The sequence below is a fragment of the Ovis aries genome, chromosome 6, assembly GCF_016772045.2.
Source record: "Ovis aries strain OAR_USU_Benz2616 breed Rambouillet chromosome 6, ARS-UI_Ramb_v3.0, whole genome shotgun sequence".
Classification (NCBI taxonomy): Eukaryota; Metazoa; Chordata; class Mammalia; order Artiodactyla; family Bovidae; genus Ovis; species Ovis aries.
Window position 1 is genome coordinate 36,787,810 of NC_056059.1, and position 18,993 is coordinate 36,806,802.

Genomic DNA, 18,993 nt, shown 5'->3' on the forward strand with positions numbered 1-18,993 from the left:
CAGGAATTAAAACAGTGTTGCAAGTTAATATACTTTAAAGTAAAAAAAGCTCATAAAGAGATCGATTTGTGATTACCAGAGGCAGGGGGTGGGGGGATGGGGGACTGGCAATAGGCAGTCAGAAAGCACATAATTCAAGTTATAAGATAAATAAATATTAGATGTGTAATATAAAACATGATAAATATAATTAACCCTCAATTTAGTTGCTCAGTCATGTCCGACTCTTTGCAACCCCAATAATTAACAAAAGAGTCCAAAATGCAGTACTTGGGTGCAATCTCAAAAATGACAGAATAATCTCTGTTCAATTCCAAGGCAAACCATTCAATATCACAGTAATCCAAGTCTATGTCCAAATCAGTAATGCTGAAGAGACTGAAATTGAACGGTTCCATGAACACCCACCAGACCTACAAGACCAACCTTCCAGAACTAACATCCAAACAGATGTTCTCTTCATCATAGGGGACTGGAATGCAAAATTACCTGGAGTAACAGGGAAATTTGGCCTTGGAGTGAAAAATGCAGCAGGGCAAAGGCTAACAGAGTTTTCCCAAGAGAATGCACTGGTCATAGCAAACACCCTCTTCCAACAACACAAGAGAAGACTCTACACATGGACATCACCAGATGGTCAATACTGAAATCAGATTGATTATATTCTTTACAGCCAAAGATGGAAAAGATACATAAGAGTCAGCAAAAACTAGACAGGGAGATGACTGTGGCTCAGATCATGAACTCCTTATTGCCAAATTCAGACTTAAATTGAAGACAGTAGAGAAAACCACTAGACCATTCAGGTATGACCTAAATCAAATCCCTTTCGATTATACAGTGGAAGTGAAAAATAGATTCAAGAGATTAGATATGATAGACAGAGTACCTGAAGAACTATTGACTGAGGTTCATGACATTGTACAGGAGGCAGGGATCAAGACCATTCCCAAGAAAAAGAAGTGTAAAAAGGCAAAATGGTGGTCTGATGAGGCCTTACAAATAGCTGTGAAGAGAAGAGATGCAAAAGGCAAAGGAGAAAAGGAAAAATATACCCATGTAAGTGTAGAGTTCCAAAGAATAGCAAGGAGAGATAAGGCAGCCTTCCTCAGTGATCAATGCACAGAAATAGAGGAAAACAATAGAATGGGAAAGACTAGAGATCTCTTCAAGAAAATTAGAGCTACCAAGAGAACATTTCATGCAAAGATGACCACAATAAAGGACAGAAATGGTATGGATTTATCAGAAGCAGAAAAGATTAAAAATAGATGGCAAGAATACACGGAAGAGCTATACAAAATAGATCTTCATGACCCATATAACCACGATGATGTGATCACTCACCTAGAGCCAGACATCCCTGAATGCGAAGTCAAGTGGGCGTTAGGAAGCATCAGTACAAACAAAGCTAGTAGAGGTGATGGAGTTCCAGTTGGGCTATTTCAAATCCTAAAAGACGATGCTGTGAAAGTGCTGCACTCAATATGTCAGCAAATTTGGAAAACTCAGCAGTGGCCACAAGACTGGAAAAGGTCAGTTTTCATTCCAATCCCAAAGAAAGGCAATGCAAAAGAATGTTCAAACTACTGCACAACTGCACTCATCTCACATGCTAATAAAGTAATGCTCAAAATTCTCCAAGCCAGGCTTCAACAATAAGTGAACTGTGAACTTCCAAATGTTCAAGCTGGTTTTAGAAAAAACAGAGGAACCAGAGATCAAATTGCCAACATCTGCTGGACCATGGAAAAAGCAAGAGAGTTCCAGAAAAACATCTATTTCTGTTTTACTGACTGTGCCAAAGCCTTTGAGTGTGTGGATCACAATAAACTGTGGAAAATTCTGAAAGAGACGATACCAGACCACCTGACCTGCCTCTTGAGAAACCTGTATGCAGGTCAGGAAACAACAGTTAGAACTGGACATGGAACAACAGACTGGTTCCAAATCAGGAAAGGAGTACATCAAAGCTGCATATTGTCACTCTGCTTATTTAACTTACATGCAGAGTACATTATGTGAAAAACCGGGCTGGATGAAGCACAAATTGGAATCAAGATTGCCGGGAGAAATATCAATAACCTCAGATATGCAGATGACACCACCCTTATGGCAGAAAGTGAAGAGGAACTCAAAAGCCTCTTGATGACAGGGAAGGAGGAGAGTGAAAAAGTTGGCTTAAAGCTCAACATTCAGAAAACAAAGATCAGGGCATCTGGTCCCATCACTTCATGGCAAATAGATGGGGGAAACAGTGACAGACTTTATTTTGGGGTAGGCTCCAAAACCACTGCAGATGGTGACTGCAGCCATGAAATTAAAAGACGCTTGTTCCTTGGAAGAAAAGCTATGACCAATCTAGACAGCTTATTAAAAAACAGAGACATTACTTTACCAACTAAGGTCCATCTAGTCAAAGCTATGGTTTCTCCAGTAGTCATGTACGGATGTGAGAGTTGGACTATAAAAAGAGCTGAGCGCCAAGGAACTGATGCTTTTGAACTGTGGTGCTGGTGAAGACTCATGAGAGTCCCATGGACTGCAAGGAGATCAAAACAGTCAATCCTAAAGGAGATCAGTCCTGAATATTCACTGGAAGGACTGATGCAGAAGCAGAAACTCCAATACTTTGGCCACCTGATGCAAAGAACCAACTCATTGGAAAAGACCCTTACGCTGGGAAAGATTGAAGGCAGGAGGAGAAGGGGACGAGAGAGGATGAGATGGTTGGATGGCATCACTGACTCAATGGACACGAGTTCAAGTAGGCTCTGGGAGTTGGTGATGGACAGGGAAGCCTGGCATGCTGTAGTCCATGGGGTCACAAAGTGTCGGACACGACTGAGGACTGAACTGAAGTAAATCTTAGGAGTGTCTTATAAATATGGAGTATGTCACTACACAGATGCTTTTTCTTGGGTCATTAAGAGATTCTTTATGTGTCATGGTAACAGAGGAAACACGTATTTTGACCAATCTCTGTATCTAAACAAATACCTAGGCTTAATAGCTTAAATAAAAGTGTACAGGTTTCAGTGTTTTATAAGAAAGGGCAATACCTTTCTAAGTCATATTCTATTTTCAGTTGCTTTTTTCTTTATCTTACACTTTTAATGCATACCACTCTTCCAGTTGTTTAAACTTTAACCTACCCTGTTTCTACAACAATACGCTACTTTCACTTCCTTCTCATCAATGTTTTGTTTTCCGGTTCCAACAATGTTAATTACAGTAAATTTAAAATTCAACTTCATATATCAGATACCGTATTTACAAAAGGAATGAAACTAAGTTTTATGCTGAATTTCACAGGAAAATTAAATTTGGTTAATCCAACCACTTTCTTAGAGAAAGGAATACTTCAGACTGTACTACTTGTGGACACAAAGTAACTATCCTACAGAGATTCAGGGCTTTTCATATTTTGCTTTATTGGCACGTTAAAGAAACAAAGAATAGTTTCAGCTTTTCTCAAGGTTTCTCTGTGAAGCACTGAAGCTGGGCCTAAAATAGGTCTGAAGCAACAGCTCCAACTCAGCCCAGATGGCTGCACTCAACAGAACCTTCTGCAGCATCCTGACCTGGAAAATATCTAACGTCAGTATCAGCTATCCAACCTGCAGCCTCAGACTCCACCACAACCTTTTCCATCAAAGTCAGAGAATGATACTGACTAGAAGGCAAGAATATCGTGTGTTAAGAGATGGCACGGTATCAGAGTAATGGGGACGGTTTCCAGCACCAACAGGGCATCCTGTGTCCAGAGAACTTCATTTTTCTTCCCAACCTACTCGAATTCCTTTGTCATCACCACGAGCCCTTCCCTGCTCCTCCAGGGCAGGATGAGGATCAATGCACTACAATATGGCTAATCCTTGCCAAGAGCTGACTGAATAAAAGAAGGGTCAGGGGAAGGGAAGGGAAGGAGAGAGGAGAGGAGCATAACAGCAGCAGGATGTAGAGGACAAAACAAACCTGTGGTGCTCACTTCAGGATGATTTTTCTCGTCCAGAAAGAGGGGAATGAATTAAAGCCCTGTCACAGACAGCATCACCGACTCAACGGACATGAGTCTGAGCAAACTTTGGGAGATACTGAAGGACAGGGGAGCCTGGTGTGCTGAGGTCCACTTGGTCACAGAGTCGGACATAACTTAGCAACTGAACAACAACACAGATACTTAGCCCACGTTCTCTTCCACCTCCAACCCTAAGAGAATGTCATTCGCCCACCACAGGGATGCAGGAGACAACCTGAGGGAAATTTCAGTGTGGTTTTATAAGCAGATGATGAATAATAAAGGATATCTGAATGGCATCTCTTATATTCAGTATACACTCAATCACATCAAACAAGCACAGTGAGTTCTCAAATACCTAGCATTTGTTGCTACTTAACAGGGAAGGAAACAATAGAAAGTCAAATAATCCCAAAGTTAGTATGAATTCTCTGAGGCCTCCTTAAATCTCTTTTGGGATAAATCCAGATATAAATAAATGATTTTCAATTATAAAGTAGAACTCTGTGATTAAATACCAAGAAAATTATTGGCACTTCAAAGAAACAAAACGGAGGTTACTTCAAAGTTTAGTCAGCTTATTTTAATAATATAAAATTGGGAGAAACAAAGAATAATGCTGTTCTCATGTAATTATTATTTATTAAAATAGATATTGGTTCACCATTATTCCACCCCCAAGATAACAGTCAAAAGAAAATTTTACCTCATATTTGGAGCAAAGTACAAAAGTCTGGTCTCCTCCAGAGAAGATCTGCTTAACAATATGATATTTAAATCGATCTGTCAAAAAATTTTCAAGAGCATGTTTTTCAACAATTAAACTTTTTCCTTGACCCCCTTTTCTAACATTCCAAATATGTTTCCGAGTGGTTTCCTATCCATTTAATTATGTCAGAGAAGTAAGAAACCTGCTCTCCTGGCTCTTCCCAGGCCTGTTTCTACTTCAGTTAAAACTAAACATATAAAACTGTACCTTCCACTCTAACCCGCTCTTCCTCCTGCCAACTGCCAGCTAGTCCTGACCTCGTTTCTATTTTTTCTAACTCTGTCAAGACACTGAAGTTTGAAACAGTCACTACTATACACCGTAACGTCAGCTAAGACACCACTGACAGCATCTGAGTGTGGAGGTCTGCAGCCACTTGCGCGTGAAGCTCGCCAGATAGAGGGACCTCCAAGTCCTGCTTCGGCTTTGCCTCCCATCACACAGCGACACTCTCACACCGCCGTCTCACTCAATTCTAATACGCCACACTACCTCATAGCTCCATGCCTTTCCCTTCCACCAGGCCCAGAGCACACTCTGTTCTCCAGCAGTGGCGCCCCCTAGAGCATGATGGAAAGGTGCTCCTGGAATCGCGCAGTTCCATGGTACTCACCACAGCCTACCCCTTCATTGTCCTCTACCTGGCTAACTCCAAACCATCGCTTAAGACACAGCTCAAACTTCCTCTCTCGGGAACACTGTGCTCCCAAATTACCATGAAGCTTCCTAAAACCAGCATTTATATAACAAATTGAAATTCACCTACTTACATTATAAGTCTTATCCTGTAATTAAACTTTGAAAACTTTGTGGTTTAAAATTAACCTACATGCGTTCCCAAACATGAACCCCCCCATGTCAATGTATGGCAAAACCAATACAGTATTGTAAAGTAAAATAAAGTAAAAAAAAAATTTTTTTTTAAAAAGTATATTTACCAGACAGTATTCTAAAAGCAAAAAATAAAATTAAATTAAATTAAATTAACCTACATACTGGAGTTTTTTAAAATTGGTGTATTTCTTAAATATATGCTTCCCTAACATGAGTACAATGCCTTAGAGAAAAAGAAATTTATAAATGATAGATAAGAGGACACCTAGCCATTTTTCCAATTTGGGGAACATGATCAAAACAAAATCTTGTTTATTTTACATTTCAAGTTCCACAACATTCTTAGATGCTCATATATTCATTCCATGAATATCTAGAGTGAAAAGTCTGTGCCAGACCCTGTGCTATATGCCAGGTTTACAAACGGGAAATGACTCTGAACCGGGGTCTCCTGCATTGCAGGTGGATTCTTACCAACTGAGTTATCAGGGACGCCCTCCCTGTACTTAAGTTTCTCATACTCCAGAAGGGTTCTTATGGTTGTTATTGTTAAAATTCTGACTAAGCCATAACTGTGCCACTTTATAGTCTTCAAAATCGAAATCAGTTATTAAATCACACTTCTTTGTAATGACTCTCCATCTCCATTTAAGCTTCTGGATTTATTGCTTCAAGTCATTCTTACTGAACGACTGCCTTATTTTGATTTCCAGTGAAAGGAACACTGTGTTACTTAACTATTCTTTAAGAGAAGAAATAGAAATGGCATGAAAAAACATCATGTCATATTGTGGCCAAAATAGCAATCATAAAGGGAAGGTAACAAGAGCTCAAGCATTAAAAGCACTGGCTTTAAAGTTCACAGAGAACAACCTAGTGGTTACCAGAGGCAGGCAGTGGGGGGAGGGGCAATACAGAGTTGGGGGGCGGTAGGTACAATCTACTGGGTGTGAGACAGCCTACAAGGATGCTTTGTGCAACACAGGGAATATAGCCAATATTTTGTGATACCTGTAAATGGAGTGCAACTTTCTTAAACTGGAAAATTTTAAAAAATTAAGAACACAGGTTGTAGAAAGAAGTGGGCCTGGGTTTAAATTCTGCTCCCAGAATCTACATCATTTTGGGCAAGCTACTTAACCTCCGTAAGATTCAGTTTCCTCCTCTGCAACACAGGGATAAGAACTACTAGTTCTTAAGGTTGTTTTCACTGCTTAGCATGATAATGGAACTTGCTTAAGTCTTCAACAAATAAGGACCTTAATTATCAGCAACAATAGTAAATAAAATGGCTACACCACAATCAAAATCCTTATGGCCAAAATAGAATTTTTGCTTTATTCTTTAGAATCTCAACTGTAGATAGTAAGTGCTCAAACATTTGTTGACTTTTAGAATACCTTGTATTTATTTCCCCCCAAAAGACCTCAAGGTAAAAAAACAAAAAACAAAAACCATGCTCTATAACAAGTGTTTTTAGCACTTAAAACATCATTAAACTCCAACAAGCATCACTCTTACCAGCTCTGGCCGAAAGCTGGCCACTGTCGGCGGCCCAGTAACCTTTCACAGGAGAAGGGCACTTGACGTTACAAGTGTGTCCAGTTCCTAACTGACCTCTGGCTCCACAACCAAATGCATAGATGAGTCCAGAAGAAGGCACAAAGGCTAGGGTGTGTTGTCTAGGGGAAAATAATGTGAATTAACCCAACAGCATTGTTTCTACTGATAATGAATGAATACACACACTGACTTTTAACAACCATATGTGAGCACAGCAATTGCTACAGGTGACCCCAGAAGGCCATCCTCACGTGCTTGTTTTTGCACTGCTGGATCTTCATAATACTGCCCTTCACTGATACGCTAGGTCATTGGGATGGTGGTAAGACCTGGGAAGAATTTAAGGCCCTGCTGCATTTGGGATGGACAGAAAGAGGCAGGGAAAATCAGCAAAATTTCCAAGATTTCTTTGAGGCTCTCTCACTTTCCTTTCTACATGTCTCCCTCATGTCATGCTATTCTTTATCCCCAAAGAACTACACTGGCCCCATGTAGCTCTGCTTCTCTAAAACCCTTCCTTGCCACACCCTGCTCAGATTGAACTCTCTCCAAATTTTCACCATAGGTATGCATGCAGTTGCTTTCTTAGAACAACACTGGTTAGGAGTAGCCACATCACTATAAAGACAAGATCCATTTCTGAGTCTTAACAGATCCGAGGAAGTTCTTAGGAGCACTCACCTGCCACAGGCAATTTGAGTGACTTCACTGCCCATTAGCTCCAGAACTCTTCTTGGATTGACCTCATCATTCATGGAATCATGTCCAAGTTGCCCACAGGAACCAGCACCAAAGGTAAACACACCTCCACTCTAACAAGGAGCAAACATCACATAAGTGCACTGTGTCTCTGAGCTTGGATGCACTCCTCTAACTTCTGTATGCAAAATTCATATCACAACAGTCTGTACAAGAACACTATGCCCACTTGACTCTTAGACAAATCACTTCTTTGGAATGTTCTCTAAATAGAAAAGAGAACTTTTAAAAAGAATTTAAGACGACATCTTTGTGTGTCATCTATATATAAATTTTAAAAGTAGTTTAAACATACAGCAATGTTAATAAATAGGAATACAAAAAAAAGAAGAAACAGGTAGATGAAATGAGATGAACTTTACATGACCATTCGTATGTAAGAAATTAAATGCTCCACAGATTCCTTAGGAAGATTTTTTTTTTAGCAGCTGTACTTGCAACAAATACTAAAGCATTTTATTAAAGTGAATCTGTAACAGTTTGACACAAAAATACTTTTTCATTCTCTCCAGATGTGACTGTCTTAGAAGCAAAAGAAACAGGCTGAATAATTTTAAAACATTAATTACATTGCTCTTTCTTTTTCGTCATTCAGTTGCTCAGTCATGTTCAATTCTTTGTGACCCCATGGACTGCAGCCCTCCAAGCTTCCCTATCCTTCACCATCTTCCAGGGTTTGCTCAAACTCATGTTCATTGAGTTAGTGATACCATCCAACCATCTCACCCTGCCTTCAATCGTTCCCAGCATCAGGATCTTTTCCAATGATTTGTCTCTTCCCATCAGGTGGTCAAAGTATTGGAACTGCAGCATCAGCATCAGTCCTTTAAGTGAATATTCCGGGCTGATTTCCTTTACAATTGACTAGTTTGATCTCTCTACTGTCAAAGGGAGTCTCAAGAGTCCTCTCCAGCACAACAGTTGGAAGGCATCAGTTCTTCAGTGCTCATCTTTATTTATGGTCCAACTCTCACATGCATACATGACTACTGGAAAAACCATAGCTTTGACTAGACAGATCTTTGTTGGCAAAGTAATACCTCTGCTTTTTAATATGCTGTCTAGCTTTGTCATTGCTTTTCTTTCAAGGAGCAAGTGTCTTTTAATTTCATGGCTGCAGTCACCATCCACAGTGATTTTGGAGCCCCCAAAAATAAAGTATCTCACTGTTTCCATTGTATCCCCATCTATTTACCATGAAGTGATGGGACCAGATGCCATGATCTCCATTTTTTAAATGCTGAGTTTTAAGACAGTGTTTTCACTCTCCTCTTTCACCTTCATCAAGAGGCTCTTTAATTCCTCTTCACTTTCTTCCATAAGGGTAGTGTCATCTGCACATCTGAGGTTATTGGTATTTCTACCTGCAATGTTGATTCCAGCTTAGGAACACAGAATATCGCTATATGTATTTCAAGGTTATATATATCGAACTATTTTTATTTTTATACACTATTCCTACTCTCTATAAAAGACCTTATCAAAAATAATCAAGCAATGACAATCATCCTTATTTTAACAGTACCACAGAGCAAACCCGCATACTGAAGTTCCTTACTTTTGTAAGAACTGCTGTATGTTCTTCTCCACAACTGATATAGACAACTTTCTGTGTTCGCAAGAGCTTCACATGGCAAGGAGACTCTCGATCTAGAAAAAGAGAAATACCAAAAAGTCAGTATCATCTGTCTTTGCGATGAAATATGCACAGTTCTCTTAGCCTCAGTTTTGGGCCCCCCTTGATTCCTGATTCTCCTCTTTAGCTTGCTGCCTGAACCTCCACTTGGATGTCTAATAGACATCTCGTTTTTAACATATTTAAAGCCTAATTCCCCGTAATCCCCGACTCTGCCCACCTTCCTCCCTACCTCCCCATACAGTTTTCCTCATTTCACAAATGCAGCTTTACCCTTCCACTTTTTCCTCTCTTTATTTCAAAGTACATCCGACAATGAGGAAAACCAACTGGCCCCACCTTCAGAATATATTCAAAATCTATCTTTATTCCCATTGCCTCAAAAGCGGTCTGCTAGCTTCCCCATGGACCGATTCTAGGCAAAGTCAAGTCAGATTACTCTTCTCCTCAACACCCTCAGTGTCTTCCTCTTTCACTGAGAGAAGCCAAAATCCTCACCCTGCCCTTCAGGGCCCTACACCGCAGGGCCTCCCTTCCTCTCGGAGCTCCGGCTCTGCTACTCCCCTCCCTGCTGATCCCCAAGCCTACCATGATTCCTCCCACTTCAGAGCCTCTGCACACCTGTTCCCTGACTGGAACAGTTTTCACCCAGCTCCTCTAAACACCTCCTCTTCTACTGGACTTCCTACAGGGCTCTGCTGAACATCTTATTCAAGAGGCCCTCCCTGGGTACCTTATATAAAATAGGAAACTTTCCTCTCAAAGCCTCTGACCTACTGCCTACATTTGTTGCTGTTGTTCAGTCGTCAGCCCTGTCTGACTCCTTGAGACCCCATGGACTGCAGCACGCCAGGCTTCCCTGTCCATCACCATCTCCTGGAGCTTGCTCAAACTCATGTCCATTGAGTCAGTGATGCCATCCAACCATTTCATCCTCTGTCACCCCCTTCTCCCCCTGCCTTCAATCTTTCCCAGCATCAGAGTCTTTTCCAATGACTCAGTTCTTCGCATCAGGTGGCCAAAGTATTGGAGCTTCAGCTTTAGCATCAGTCCTTCCAATGAACATTCAGGGTTGATTTCCCTTACAATTGACTGGTTTGATCTCTTTGCTGTCAAAGGGAGTCTCAAGAGTCTTCTCCAACACCGCAGTTCAAAAGCATCCATTCTTCAGTGTTCAGCCTTCTTTATGGTCCAACTCTCACATCCATACATGACTACTGGAAAAACCATAGCTTTGACTAGACGGACCTTTGTTGGCAAAGTAATGTCTCTGCTTTTCAATATGCTGTCTAGGTTGGTCATAGCTTTTCTTCCAAGGAGCAAGCGTCTTTTAATTTCATGGCTGCAGTCACCATCCACAGTGATTTTGGAGCCCAAGAAAACAAAATCTGTCACTGTTTCCACTGTATACATACTGGTTTGTTGTCTATGTCTGCCCATTAGCATGCAGTCTCCAGTAAGTCAAGGGTATTATCTGCTCTGGTCCTTGCTGCACCCTTAGTGCCTGACACAGGGGAGGACACAGAAGCTCCTCAGGAAGCATGTACTAAACAAATGAAGTTAAGAGGGCCATGTGAAGACTTCACCCACCTTTCTCATCACTGAGCCCGAGCTGCCCTGCATTATTCATCCCCCAGCCAAATACAGCTCCTGAGAGTGACAGGGCAAAGCTGTGGGCCCCTCCTGCGACCACCTGCGCCAGCGGGATCCCCTCCAGGGACCTCACCCTCTGTGGACTGGCTTGGGAAGGGAACTCCTTCCCCAGGCCCAACTGCCCGTGGCTGTTTCTCCCCCACGTGAAGAACTGGCCATCTGAAATCAAAAAAGATAACTGGCATTACCAGAAAGATACAACTTTCATTCACAAATATAAACTTATTAGAACAATGGAGATCCCGCATGGATCATTTGTTAGTTGCCTACCCCCCAACCCCCCCCCCCCCGCCACAACACACACCCAAGAACAAGAAAGCTGACACACTTCATGGTGAGAGACTCACAATCAGAACTCCCACTTGTCATGACAACACAGAGATCAACACCCTTCAAAGGCCATTAATATTTATGCAAAGAAAAAATTAAATGTTTAAATCAGTTCAGTATTGAACAGGCCAATTATCAGGCTTAGATCCACTAAGCAAAGGGAACTAGTTCTGACCATACTAGGACTACAAGAGACCCAGGACTTCAAAGGGTCCAGCTATGACCCAGACAAGACCATAGAGAATCAAGCAGGATGTATTAGTGCTGACTTCCCCACAAATTCATCCTAACAGAATATAGCAGCATATGTTGGCTTATGTTTTCCTAACTTCATCTTCTTCATTTATTTGGGTGCTTTATGGTGGAATAGCCATATGAGTTGTAGCTAAAAAAAAACACCAATCCTCTGTTCAAGTACACTGATGAACAGTCTTGCCTCCTGCTGATTTTCCCTGAGAGAGGTGGAATAGCAGTGGTAACCATCTTTTTCATCATCCACACCCTAGAAAAGTATGAGCTACACAAGGGCTACCTTAGAACTGTCGCTGTCCAACAGAAATGCATAGACCCTAACTAGTTAGTTAAATGTATCTGGTTACATAACATCACATAAAAATATGAAGAGAAATGGTTCCCAAATTAACATAACACTAGCATAGATTTTAATGTTACATTACCAGCTGCAAGAGCCAAGCAATGCCAGTTGCCACAGGAAACTTGTAATATTGTCTGCTGGTTCAGCTTTTGAATTAACCTAAAACAGAAAACACTTTCCTTTTAAGAAGGGCATTCACAATGATTGGAAATATTCCCAACTAAATAAAATAGTTGTAATAAATAACATGTTTCACAAAACACTTTTTAAAACCAAATATATGATCTTACATGATAAAGTTCTATCAAGTCTTTCATTAATGTCCTGCATCTTTGGTGAAAGTGAAAGTGAAGTCGCTCAGTCGTGTCCGACTCTTTGCGACCCCATGGACTGTAGCCTACCAGGCTCCCCCTGTCCATGGGATTTTCTAGGCAATAGTACTGGAGTAGATTGCCATTCCCTTCTCCAGGGGATCTCCCCGACCCAGGGACTGAACCCAGGTCTCCTGCATTGCAGACAGATGCTTTACCGTCTGAGCCACCAGGGAAGTCTTTGGTAGTTACCACTTAAAAGAAAGAAACCCTGCTCTGCACTTAAACCCATTACCACAACCCTGTGTTAATTTCTACCTTGTCATATCCAATTCAGAGACAAAAGGAGTCAGCTGCCAAAGACATACCCTAAGAACATGGCTGATATCTAAATGGCTTTCAAATGAGAGCGATGGCATGATCTAGCAATCTCACTCCCAGGTACATAACCAAATGAACTGAAAGCAGGGTCCCAAAGAGATATTTGTACACCACATTCATATTTACAAAGGCTATCAGGTGGAAGCAACCCAACTGTCCATCAACCGATGGCCAGAAAAACAAATGTGGTATATACATTTGGAATATGTATACAATGGAATATTCATCACTCTTTAAGAATGGAAATTCTGACACATGCTACAACGTGGATGAAACCTGAAATTATGCCTAGTGAAATAAGCCAGTAGCAAAAAGACAAATAGTCTATGGTTTCATTTATGTGACGTATCTAGACTAGCCAAATTCATACAAATCAAAAGTCTAATGGTGCCTGCCAGGGGCTAGACGAGGAGAAATGAGGAGTTTTCATTTAATGAGTGTCGAGTTCTATTTCTACAAGAAAAACAGTTCTGGAGATTGGTCACACAACAGTGTGAATATATATAACGCTATTAAACTGTACACTTAAAATGGTTAGGATGGTAAGTTCTTTTAATTTTTTATTGATGTGTTTTTGGCTGTGTTGGGTCTTTGTTGCTGCGAGAGCTCTTCTCTGCTTGCAGTGAACAGGGGCTACTCTTCATAGTCTTGCACGGGCTTCTCATTATAGTGGCTTCTCTTATTGCGGAGCATGGGCTCTAGACGCACAGACTTCAGTACTTACAGTGCACGGGCTCAGCAGCTGCAGCTCCTGGGCTCTAAGCACAGGCTCAGCAGGTGTGGCCCATGGGCTTAGCTGCTTCACGGCAGGTAGATTCTTCCATTGGGAGGCGGATTCCTTACCACTGAGCCACCAAGGAAGCCCAAGATGGCAAATTTTATGTTATGTGTGAAAGTGAAAGTGAAGTCGCTCAGCTGTGCTCTTTGCGACCCCACCAGGCTCCTCCGTCCACGGGATTCTCCAGGCGAGAATACTGGAGTGGGTTGTCATTTCCTTCTCCAGGGGATCTTCCCGACCCAGGGATCGAAGCCAAGTCTCCCGCCTTGCAGGCAGACGCTTTAGTCTCTGAGCCACCAGGGAAGCCCAAGATGGTAAATTTTATGTTGTGTGTATTTTGCCACAATTTTTAAAAATTTCTAAGGGCAATGCTTCTAAAGCTCTCGATTCCCTAGGATGGTAAAGAGGAAGATCATATGATCACTTTTTAAAACTCAATCCTCTGCTTGCTTATGTGAAAGAGATTAAGAACTGTACCTATTCACAGGGTTGTGGTGAGAATTAAGTGAAAACAATGTTTGGCACTGCCCAATAGAGTTGGACAGCCTGAGAAATATCTCCTGCTTCCTGTTTTAATAATTCATAGGTTGCCATGTTCCTCTTCATGAAGTGTATGCCATGGGAACAAACGACTCAGAGGGGCATTTTACAAGACAGATGTCCAACAGGGAAGTCAGGGGTTATTTAGAGTAACAGGTAATGTTGCTTTAACAGTTTATTTTCTCGGATATAAAAAAAGTTTATAAAATAGAGTTCACATGTACATTTAGTACCAAACAGAACCCAACTATTTTTTATGGAGATAATTGTAAATTCACACGCAGTTGTAAGAAATAATACAGAGATCGCTTGCAGGCTTTATCCAGTCTCCCCCAGTGATAACGTTTTGCAAAACTATAGGAAAAAAAAATCATAACAGGGATAGTGACAAAAATACACACTACCAATCTCACTTCTTTGTCCCCAGTTTGATTTGTCCTTATTTCTGTGTTTGTGGTATTTCTGTCATCTATGCAGGCTCATGCATCCACCACCATATTCAATGTTTCCAACACAAGGATTCCTTGTGTTTACAACCACCCCTCCCCTCCTCCATCACAGACCCTGGCAATCATTATTCTACCCGCCATTTCCAAAATGTTGTCACTCCAAGAATGTTATGTAAATGGAACCATATAGTAGGTAGCCTTTTAGGATTGGGTTCTTTTTCACTCAGAATAATTCCCTGGACATTTTATATATACACAGCAATTTTTTCGCTGCATATATCAATAGCTTGTAGAATTTCACTATTTTTTAAAAATACTTATTTTATTTACGGCTGTGCTGGGTCTTCGTTGCTATGCAGGCTCTTCTCTAGAGAGGGCCAGCAGGGGCTGCTGTCCAGTCTCGGTGTGGAGGCTTCTTACTGTGCTGGCTTCTCCTGCCGCAGGGCACAGGCTCGAGGACACGCATGGGTTCAACAGTGTGACCCCCAGGCTCCAGGGCACAGGCTCAGCAGCAGTAGCACAGGGCTCACTTGCTCTGCAGATGTGGCATCTTCCCAGACCAGGGGTCGAATCCTTGTCTCCTGCACTAGCAGGAAGGTTCTTTACCACTGAGCCATCAGGGAAGCCCAGAAACCCACTATTTTTTAAAACTGAAAAAAGTCATCCCGTCTTACGGACCAATGTTTCAGAACTTTATGCAACAAGAGTCCTTTTACTGGCCAGTTACCACCCAAATTCCCCACACTTCTCCCTTTGTGGGCCACCATTATCCTTATCACAACCTTCACAATCACAGTTTAAAAAAAAAAACAAAACAGCAGGTCAAAAGAAAGAAGACAGTAAGAAATTGTACCATAAGATGGAGAAAAGGGGATATATATGCACAAGCATATACTGTGTTTTACCTACTCATCTTACTCCATCCTCCCAACAACTTGGTAAAGGTACACAATACTACATAATTTCACCTTTAAGTTAGGAAACTGAGGCTCAGATAAGCTAAAACAATTTGCCCAAAGCAACTCACCTAATACAAAACAGAGCCAATGCTGGAATCTGAGGCTGTCTGACATCAGAGCTATGTTACTTCCCACAATACTAAGATAGGAATTGATGAATTTATCTTAATTAACATAAAATTATATACAAACTAAAGCCTCAGAAGTCATCCATAGTTTAGGCATAACTAATAGAAATAATAATAAATTGCTACTCTAACACAGACTACTTCATTTTTTGAAATGAAATGCCACTAATGACTTGAGTATTTGTTCATCAACAAGTGAAATTTTTTTGTCATGAATGTTATAAATCTTTTCCTTAATATTACATGCAATTTCACTAAAATAAGCCATCCCTTTTTCAAAATTTCCACTCACCCTCTTCTCCAAAAATTAAATTAATTTTTGAAAGTAATGAACCCAAGACATTACCTGTTCTAACTCAGGAAATGAATCAAATTACTCTTATCTCCGTGTTTCTCTTTTCCCTAAAACAGCTTTTGATTAAAGAGACAAAAATCTAAGAAGGGCAAAATGGAGGAGGAGGAAGAATGTATTGTGCTTTAAAAGGGACAATACTTGGTCAGGGGAGGAGAGGCCATTTACTAACCAGATCTGTATTGAGCAATGCATGTGCTGGAGCACCCTTAGCAATGGTGATGCTAAAATAAATAATCCAGTTCTCCTGGCATCCAAAATTAGTAAATTAAAATTGCAATGAATGTGACGAGCACTGCAACAGGAGAACGTTGTACGTTTGAAGTACAAAGGAAGAGCAATTAAATGAAGGAAATAAACCAGTGGCCTCTTTGATCATTAAGAACCCTCAACAAACAGAGACGCCACCCCTAAAATGTCCACTTGGGAGTCACTTCAATACTACAGACATTTTCTTAGTGGTGAAGCATCTGTTAGATACTTAGCCAAATCATCTAAGATTTTGTTGTTGTTGTTTAGTCGCTAAGTGGTGTCTGACTCTTTTGTGACCCCATGGGCTGTAGCCCGCCAGGCTCCTCAGTCCATGGGATTCTCCAAGCAAGGATACTGGAGTGGGTTGCCATTTCCTTTTCCAGGGGAACTTCCTGACCCAGGGATCAAACTTGAGTCTCCTGCACTGGCAGATGGATTCTTTACCACTGAGCCACTGGTGAAACCCTTCATCTAAGATTTAGAATTAAGTAAACACTTAAGGGACTAAAAACCATTGTATTAGTACTTCTGTATTAAAGAACTTATGTATATTTGGTATATTAGCTGTTGATAATGTTCAAGGTAATCTGGCCTATTATTAAAGAATAACAGGTCAGCTTTGTGACTGAACTTTAAAGTGTCTAACTGAATAATTGATTTAGGCTTGCAATTTTAAGTTAAAGGTTAATAAGTACAGCATGTGAAAAGAGGTTTTTTAATTCAAACATTTAATGAGCTCCAAACACTACCAGCAACAGGCTATTGGAATAAATGAAGTATAGTTCCCGAACAACTCACTTTTTTTAAACTGGAGATAAACACTTCTATCAGGCTTCCCTTGTGGCTCAGCTGGTAAAGAATCCGCCTGCAACTTGGAAGACCTGGGTTCGATCCCTGGGCTGGGAAGATCCCCTTGTGAAGGGAAAGGCTGCCCACTCCAGTATTCTGGCCTGGAGAATTCCATGGACTGTGTAGTCCATGGGCTCGCAGAGTTGGACACAGCTAAGTGACTTTCACTTTCAAACACTTCTACAATTACAATTCTGGGGACAAGTGTTATAATAGTATAAGGCATGACAGTGACTCAAAGGAAACAACAATTATTAATTAAAGAAGAAAGCAGAACCCAAACCAAGGAGTCTAACAAAGAAACCAGCAGGAAATAACCTTTACAGCCACTGACATTCTCACCTGGGCACTGCCACAGAATCCTCAGTAGTCATGAGTCCCAGCTGACCGTCACTACCTGCACCCCAGGAAAACAGCTGGCCCTGGTCACTGAGGGCCAGACTGTGGGACTCGCCACAGGCCACATGGACAATGTGCTGATCTGCCAAAGCTCCAATTTGCTCTGAAAAAAAGAAAATCAAAGGAGGAAAATGTAAAACCCAGAAACAGGAATTACACAGAATGAGCATCCGAGGCAGTTGTGTTTTTAAGAGAACCACTACATCTGTACAGAGAATATAAATTTCCTACGTTTCTGAAAGCTGTCGATCCAGACCCCAGTTATGCTAGGCCGTACATAGACCTGGGGCAGCGACCACACTCGGACGCTCTCTCCGGTGTCTGGTGCTTCTCCCTAGAGAGATGCCTTAAACGTTCAGTATTTGGAGGTGTGGGACCAGAGAGGGCTCAGTGTAAATAGGAGTGAGGCTTGTTACTAAAAGCAGTTAGACTGAGGGAGAGTCTGCCTGGGAGCAATGAGCCCTTCCCCATCCACAAAAACACTCTTCTCTCCTCAATTCTATAACACAAGTCTGTCTATATATCTAGCCAGGAGGATTTCTCTGAGAAAACTGGCCCCAAAGAAAAGACCTACAGCTACTGGAAATCCTGGGTCCCCCTAGGAAATGTCCAGCTTCCCACTAGTTAACAAAACTTGCCCGTACACTGTTCTGCTTACATTTTAGTACCTCACTTTTAAAAATAAAAGGCTGGACAAGGACCATCACGTATGTGAAGACAATTTAACATAAAACTTAAACAGCAAAGAGCAAAGAAAATAGAAGGAAGGAAACTCTGAAGAAAATGATCAAGCAAGGAACAGGAAAAAAAAATCTTTAGATCATTAGCAATATAAGACAAGAAGATTCCAACCTTCAGAAAACAAACAAAATTACCTTGGAAAATGAAAACATAACAGCACCAATTTAAAGGAAAAAGCTTCAGAAGCAGGATGGGGAATAATAATTTTCTAAGAAATAGAACAAGAAGTCAAAGAGCAAAACAGGGGGAAAAAGAAGAAAGAGACTATTTCAAGAATCTCAACAATGGAAAAATAAGAATCCCCAAAACATAATGGAAAAAAAAAACAAAGTAGAAAGTTTCAAAGACAGGATTGCTCATAACTGAAAGACATGAGTTTCACATTGAAAAGATTGATTTAAAACCTCAGAATAAAGAGAATAAGGACTGAATTTTAAAAAGAAGAAGAACTACTTCAGAACACTACCGCTTGAAATTTCACACCACCAAAAAAGATTCTAAAACAGTTTATATACAATTGAACAGGGATCAGAATGGCATATTTCTCAGAAGCAATAATGAAAGCTAGAAAGACACTAGAGCAATGCCTTCATAATTCTGAAGGAAAATGACTTCTTACAGAGAATTTCATATCTAGCCAACTAAAAGGCCTTCCCTGGTGGCTCAGTGGTAAAGAATCTGCCCGGCAATGCAG

The 18,993-nt window shown here is 41.0% G+C and overlaps 1 protein-coding gene across 9 annotated transcripts in view; it reads right to left on the reverse strand.

The window, feature by feature from the left end:
- The window catches only part of HERC3 (HECT and RLD domain containing E3 ubiquitin protein ligase 3), a 136,114-nt gene that overhangs the window by 70,881 nt on the left and 46,240 nt on the right, over positions 1–18,993 (reverse strand). For all 9 annotated transcript variants that reach the window (XM_042251255.1, XM_004009709.5, XM_060416897.1 and 6 more), the window contains exons 4-10: positions 17,502–17,661; positions 12,243–12,319; positions 11,173–11,394; positions 9,505–9,596; positions 7,869–7,999; positions 7,146–7,306; positions 4,728–4,804 (exon numbers count right to left, since the gene is read on the reverse strand). In XM_042251255.1, coding sequence (XP_042107189.1) covers positions 4,728–4,804; positions 7,146–7,306; positions 7,869–7,999; positions 9,505–9,596; positions 11,173–11,394; positions 12,243–12,319; positions 17,502–17,661 — 920 coding nt within the window. The remainder of the gene's footprint in view (positions 1–4,727; positions 4,805–7,145; positions 7,307–7,868; positions 8,000–9,504; positions 9,597–11,172; positions 11,395–12,242; positions 12,320–17,501; positions 17,662–18,993) is intronic.